Raw genomic sequence first — 6,686 nt, forward strand, 5'->3', positions numbered from 1 at the left:
TGTCACGGGGAGTTTTCTTACTCCTCCTCCTGTAGCTACAGTGGACAGAAATCAATGCTGCACAGAGACAATGCAAACATGCTGTTTTGGTTTGGGTGTACAGTTAGATTACTGCATTGCAGTGAAGTGATGCAACCCCTGTGATGAGGAAGGCTGGTTTGACACGGATTGTTTTTCTTTGCCATTCTCCTTGTTCTCAGACCTACCAGAAGTAAAGGTGGCTTGGAAACCAGAAGCTGTATCAGCACCGTCTGTGACGAACTCCACGAGCATAAGATTGCTAGAAGTAACTATGTCACTGGGTATCTCTGATCCACAGGTCTTGTCCATTAGAACTGCAGAAGATTTGCTGGATCCATCGTAAACTTTAATGTAATCACCCTGGCAGCCTCTGGTCCTCTGCAGCTCAAAGGCTTGAAAGCGCAGGGAAATCTGAAGGGAAGAGAAAACCAGCCTTTAACGCACACATCTGTATCGTCTTTCATGGAGTGTCTTTTAAAACTGAACCTAAGCTGTAGCCCAGCCCGAACTGGAACTGCTTGCCCGTCCTTGCCTCTCATCCGCTGAAGTTGCAGGGTTCAGATCTCATGGGCCCGTGGCTCAGACCGCTTTGTCTTGACCCTGCAGCCCTGAAGGCCAGTGCAGGGAGGTTTTCCAGAATGGCAACTTGGCAGCGGTCTTTGCCCATGCCTGGCTTAAGGACAGGAAGTAGAGAGTGGTCTGAAACCTCTGTCGTGGAAGAGATCTTACCTGACAATGGGTATGCAGACAAAATGCAAGATGCTTTGACATAGAAGTAAGTTCAGCCATACTCCAAGCCCACCGTTAACCTGTGATTACCTTTCTGGATCGTGTTCGGATGAGCCAGACGCAGTTGGTGTTATCTGAGTAATTTCTCGGGTGGTTGGCAGACCTCAGTGACCCAGACACTGCATCGAGAACAGCACTGCAGCGACCTGAGAAAGAAACACTGTTTGCTTCAGCGCTGGGCTTGTGGAAGCTTCCAGGCAGTCACCATTATAATCTCTTCAGAGCAGACCAGTCTTGTTTTCTGACCTGCCAGCATTCACTTCAGAGTGCTGGTACCTCTGGACTGAAATGAGGAATCGTGTTGTCCTGATTGTCACATAACGCATCAGTACCCACGTCGCAATGGGCAGGGAAGCAGTGCTCGGAGAAAGCGCTAGCTTTAACCGATGAGCTCCCTCCTTTAGCAAGGGATTTCTTTCCGCCCCTCTACAGAGTGTGACAGTTTCCATTCACTGCAGCTGGTGATGTTTTCCACTGAGGAGGGGAAGTCAAGTCATGTTGAAAGAGTCAAGTGCAAACAGGGTGTCTCTGCAGTGCCAACAGCGTGCCCAGAGGTCCCCGTGAAGGGCCTGCGCAGCAGATGAAAGGATGGCTCAGAGATACTTACTGCAGTTGTAGAGCTTGTTGATTTTGGCTACGTCCAAGTTGCTCAGCCCCTGCCTCTGTCCAATAGGCACTGACCCATCAGGAATTGGCACAATAGTTGCTTTCCCAGTGGTATTAGAGAACGTGTATCTGCAAAAACCATGAAGAAATGGAGTTCTTTAAGCACAGTTACTTCTGTCAGGATTTAATGGCATGCTTTGGAGGCAGAACAAGAATTGCACACAAGTTGTTGCTGTGACTAACAGTGCTGTTCAGATAGGTTTGATGAAGATGTCAGTAAGTAGAGTCAATCTCAAGATGCCTCCTTTGCTCCCAAGCTCAGCTGTGAGTGGCTCCTTAATGGAAAGCTAAAGGACAAGGAATTGATCTTGGGGAGTGGCTTTTCTGAACTGACTCACAGTGTTTTCACCGAAGGGAAAGTGAGGAAACTGGTGGTTAGGGGGGAGTTATTACAGAGAGTAATTCCAATGTGAGATCCGAGTTCCAACAAAGCCATGCCGTGCTGCTACTTACGGGCCGTAGTGCATTACTGAGGAGTAGTCATACGGAAGACCCAGGTTTCTGGAGTTTTCAAATTTCCTGAAGTCTGACCTGTCGGCTGTAATACACGATACCATAGTTAGATAGGCTTCTATCTACTCCCTTCTGGGAAGAGGGAAGAGCTGGGAACAAGGGGATGTGTCTACACCACCTTCTGTGTCGAGGAGTTCAAAGGCGCTCACCTGGACTGATGTACTCCCACATGATCCTGACGTGTTTATCCCTGTCACTTCGAGAATGTTCATGCAAAAAGCCCAGAGCATGGTCCAGTTCGTGCTGAATTATTCCTTTCCACATGCAGCCTCCTTTCATCACAGAGACAGTCTGTCCACCTCCTACTTTCCCATAGTTGGACCAGCAGCTGAGAGAGACATTGAACACCGACAGAAGACTTACAGGGTGTTTATTGTCAGGCAGGCAAAGGGACAGGAGGGAGGACCTTGCTTCATACACGACTTGTGGGAGTGGAAGGGTTCCTTCTGTCCACTCAGAAAGTCAGAGTGGACAGAAGGGCAAAACTGACTGTGGGGTAGAAAACAACACACACTGTGATCATCACTAAAGCTTCCTGGAGGACCTTCATTAGCACAGAGGATCCTGGGTTCTGGCTTTCTGCACACAGGGACTTTAACTCCCTAGAAATAATAATTTTTTTTCCCCAAAACACTGAACACCCTATCAGAGCTGAGATGAATAGCCCTTTTGAGCTAGTGGGTGTTGAACAGTTGTCTGGTAGGCTCTAATCTGACCTCCACAGCCAGCTGTGTGATTCAGAGAACAGTTTCACAAGTTAACTGGTTTTGCCTGTGCCAATAAGACCTGTGGTAAGCTGTTACGTGTTGTGCTCGTGTGGATTATACCACACAGAAAATGTGAGCTTAGATGTTCTTTCCACCTCGGTGCTTTTCCGTGAGCTGCATCACTTCAGGGTGGTCAGGGAGCCCCTGCTGTGACTGCAAAGTCCTTGGACTAGCGAGGTATCAAAGGAGGATACCTTGGCGCTGTGATAGAACATAACGTTTCTTCTTGAAATCCGTTCCTCTCTCCTCTCTAAAGTCACCCAGAAGGAGGGTAGTGAAGAATCGAGAAACAGTATAGGAATAACTGGTTAATTTGTTGATTGACTCACCCATCGGCAGATTTAATGCTGAGGTAGTCACGTTCTGTCGTGCGCTTCACAAAATTAATACAAGTCAGTGTTTCAAATTCTGCCATGGCATCATGAATCCCCTTTACGTGGTTCTCCTCTGGAGAAGAAAGGGTTAATTTGGGAGGAGGTGTCACTCAAGGACAGGGGCAGGTGGCATTAAAACCTCACATGTGCTCAAAACCAGGATAACTGGGGGACAGAAACATTAGCCCAGGCCCTTTCTTGCTTTTTGCTCGGTAATGAATCCCATTAACGGCCTGGCACAAGCCCCTCCTTACCCAGATACTTGTCTGAACGGATTTGGGTGGGAGCCTTTTCTTCTCGACTACTTGTTTTAAATTATAGCGGTGACTGTTGGTGTATCTTCTGACTGGACCCCTGGAAGCAGCTCTGGGAAGCTGTTCTGCTAATGAGAGCAGGCCATTGAAACCATGCTGCCACAGGCATGGCCCTGCCAAGGGCAGGTGTTCTGGCAGGTACCGTGGGAGGGGATGATCATTCTATCTCCAGCAGACCAGACCCAAAACATTATGGATGCAAAATTCTGGAGGCAATTTGATCTCTTTTCTTTTTCCTGCTCAGGTCTTTGTAATTTACAATTCATATGTGCTTGCACAGCACAAGTGAATGCTTAGAACTGATTTAATCCCGTTTGTGTGGCCACTAGAAGCAGGTTTCTACCTGAAGCTTATTGGGTAAAATCTATTTTTAAAAAGATTATGGAAATTTACACCCACCGTAAGTAGGATCCAAGACGTAGGGAACACGAACAATCCCGTCACTGGACTGGGGCCAATTGCAGTGGCGACAGTTGATGGCACTGCGAGTCCTTTGTGGAACTATGTCACCTTCTTGCAAGAACCGAGAGCTGTCTGTGGAGAGAGAGAAAGGGTGGGAGTACCGGAGCCACAGATTGCTGGGTGCTTGCTAAGCACTCCTGGGAAAGTTCCACTCTCTCTCTCCTCCTTCTCTACTTTTCCCTAGGCGACTGCTCCCGGTTGATGGGCATCACCCATTTCCCCGCCTCTGCTGCTGCGTGCTTCCAAAGCTGCTGGATGGGGCTGAGGTAAGACAGGGAATGCCTGGAAGCCATTGCCCTGGTGAGAGGGATGCTGTACTTTGGTGCTGTTTTGTCATCCATCATGTGACATGGAATGAGTGGCATCAAGTAGCTGCCCAGGAAGGGTGCCGGGCAAAGGCAGAAGGTGCTGATAAGGAACCCCAGCAAGGCAGGCAAACCAAAAAAAGAAGAAAGTGTTGTCTAGAGGAAACTGTAGGAATGTTTGGTGTCCATTCCACAGACAGCAGTAAAGCTCCTTGAATGACTGCCGAGGGGAAAACCCTGAGAAAGACAAGCCATAGACGGGGCTTGTTTGGAGGAATCAAGGAACAGGAGGTGTGGAGCAGGACCACAGCTTACCTAGGAGTTTGTTCCACAAAGCCACGTGGTGACAAGTGATGCTTGCCGTCAGGAAAAAGGCAGTTAAGTAATAAAGCATCCAAATATCCAAGTTCTCGTTTTATGTCCAAAGAATGACACGGATGGCGAGAGGTAAAGCAGCAGAAGCTACCTGGATAGCTCAGTCGCCTCCACACCTGGTGTCATCTTCACTGTTGGCACTACAGATTTGAGAAGCCAAGGGGCTTCAGCAGACCACATGGCAGTTGCTGTGCCTCTGTCTCTGGGCGTCTCTTACATGGTGGTGTGTAAGATGGGAAAAATACTTGTGCAGATTTTGACAAAACATTGTACTTCCCCCATCACCCCCAAGAAGCAACAGAGCTTTGGTGGCATTACCTTTGTTCACTTCCAGAATTCTGTTAAAAATAACTTCGTCCTCGGAGGCAGTCTCTGTAGGCGGTGGAGATTCTGTGTGGAAATACGAGACTATCACTTTCCCATTCCCAGGGAAAAGATGAATCCTGATAATTAACCCGGTGAGTTTCCAGGAGCTCGCCTGGCTCAGGTCCTGACGACAGTGGTGCTGTAAAGCCTGCAGAGCCTCTTTAGGGACTGGCATGGTGTCCAGTCCTGTCGACGTTTCTCAGTGACACTGTCTGGTGACCCTCCCAGCTGTGGTTATTTTGGCATTAATCCAGTCCCCAGAGCCATTCTCTTTCCACCGCCCCCCCTCTTTTTTTCCCCCCAGCCGTCCCATTTTAAGGCTCCTGTAAGCCTGTGTTGTCCGGCCAGGTGCCCAGCTGCCTGCGTGGCTCCCTGCGTGCACCCAGAGAGCCCAGTGCTCCTTCTGCATGCACAGCTCGCACCGCAACCCCGAACCCAAGACAGACAACAGGAGCGAGAATGGATGGAGAGCAGCCCTGCTGCTGGCTGCTGCTCTGGAGAAACCCGTTAAAGCGATGAAGTCAGAGCTGTGTCCCTGTTCCACGGGTCCAGCTGACGTCCCCCGCTCAGCTCAGGGTGGGGGGCACCTGGCCCTGACAGCAGGATCAGCCAGCTCCGAGCGTTGTGCAGGAAGGCTGACAGCAGTGAAGGGCACAGGCACACGGCCTCTGCGCTTTCTGCGACCTTTGGAAGAGACTTTAGAGAGGACGTTGTCTAAGCAGCAGCAGAGGTTTTTAGCAAGGCCAAGCAAGTGGCCAAGAGGCTCTGCTTTGCATGAAATATTGCAGTGAGTGCATCCACCTAGAATTTACTCCTTTGGAGTAATCTGTGTTAAGCGTGTGTTGTTTGCTGGAGTAACGGGGTAGCTTGCAGTCAGTACAGCCTCTCAAGGACTTACATTCAGATGGAGTGATACGTACCGTATATATCCTCTTGTGTAGTAACCTGCAAGAGTGATGCGTTAGTGCTGTCTCACACTTTCCGTTAGAACATAAATATTGAATAATATGACATGCAAAGGATCAAAAGTGTCCAGGCTACACCGGCAGTGTCTTTCACCAGTGCAGTCTTGAGCTCTTACACCCTGCGCCATGTGTGAGGAAGTACCGCAGATGGTAGATACTCTGCCATGTCTGGGCTGATACGGATATCATAAAGGGCATCAGCATCGGAGACTGGGGAGATTTAATCTGGAGCTTGGGGGAAGTTTCAGATCTCGCAGCTTTTTTATGTCCCTGCTAGCAGGGCCGCAAGGAGACAAAATCACCAGGGGAGTCCTCCCAGCATCACCTCACAGCACAGCGGCGAAAGGCCGTGGTACAAACTGCTTCTAGGGAGCTGGGGGGTGGCACCCAGCTGTGGGGGTCCTGTCTGGAGCCAAACAGATCGCCATGCTTCCCTTGCCTTGTGGAAGCAAAAAGTGAGTTTAAGTTTTCTCTATGACCCCAGAGAAGGAGCAACAAATGGCATGCGGATGGCAGCTGCTCCCTCTGTCACCCTGTGGTGTGAGAAGACTTTCCTGCACGGGTGGAGACAGGGAAGGAGGACACGAGCCCTGGCCTCCCTTCCCACAGCGCGGAACCCCAAAGTGATCAGAAGCTGGCTTACCTCCGTAGGCTCTGTCGCTGCAAACGCAAGGGAGAGAAAGACAAGCAGAAGGTTGGGTTAGGTTCTGAACGCAGCCTCACGCGCTCAGCGGCAGTGGCTCCCCCCCCCCCGGGAAGCCGGGGGAGG

General features: G+C 50.0%; 1 protein-coding gene across 1 annotated transcript in view; it reads right to left on the reverse strand.

Moving 5' to 3' along the window:
• Nucleotides 1-206: 206 nt before the first annotated feature.
• LOC104491529 (astacin-like metalloendopeptidase) overlaps nucleotides 207-6,686 on the reverse strand; it is a gene marked incomplete at its 3' end in the record, with an annotated part of 7,220 nt that continues 740 nt past the window's right edge. Inside the window, exons 2-10 of the mRNA XM_010133968.1 lie at nucleotides 5,873-5,884; nucleotides 4,905-4,976; nucleotides 3,844-3,978; nucleotides 3,086-3,203; nucleotides 2,139-2,317; nucleotides 1,930-2,014; nucleotides 1,418-1,545; nucleotides 841-956; nucleotides 207-432 (exon numbers count right to left, since the gene is read on the reverse strand). Coding sequence (XP_010132270.1) covers nucleotides 207-432; nucleotides 841-956; nucleotides 1,418-1,545; nucleotides 1,930-2,014; nucleotides 2,139-2,317; nucleotides 3,086-3,203; nucleotides 3,844-3,978; nucleotides 4,905-4,976; nucleotides 5,873-5,884 — 1,071 coding nt within the window. The remainder of the gene's footprint in view (nucleotides 433-840; nucleotides 957-1,417; nucleotides 1,546-1,929; nucleotides 2,015-2,138; nucleotides 2,318-3,085; nucleotides 3,204-3,843; nucleotides 3,979-4,904; nucleotides 4,977-5,872; nucleotides 5,885-6,686) is intronic.

The sequence above is a fragment of the Buceros rhinoceros genome, unplaced genomic scaffold (assembly GCF_000710305.1).
Source record: "Buceros rhinoceros silvestris isolate BGI_N320 unplaced genomic scaffold, ASM71030v1 scaffold43343, whole genome shotgun sequence".
NCBI classification, from domain to species: Eukaryota; Metazoa; Chordata; class Aves; order Bucerotiformes; family Bucerotidae; genus Buceros; species Buceros rhinoceros.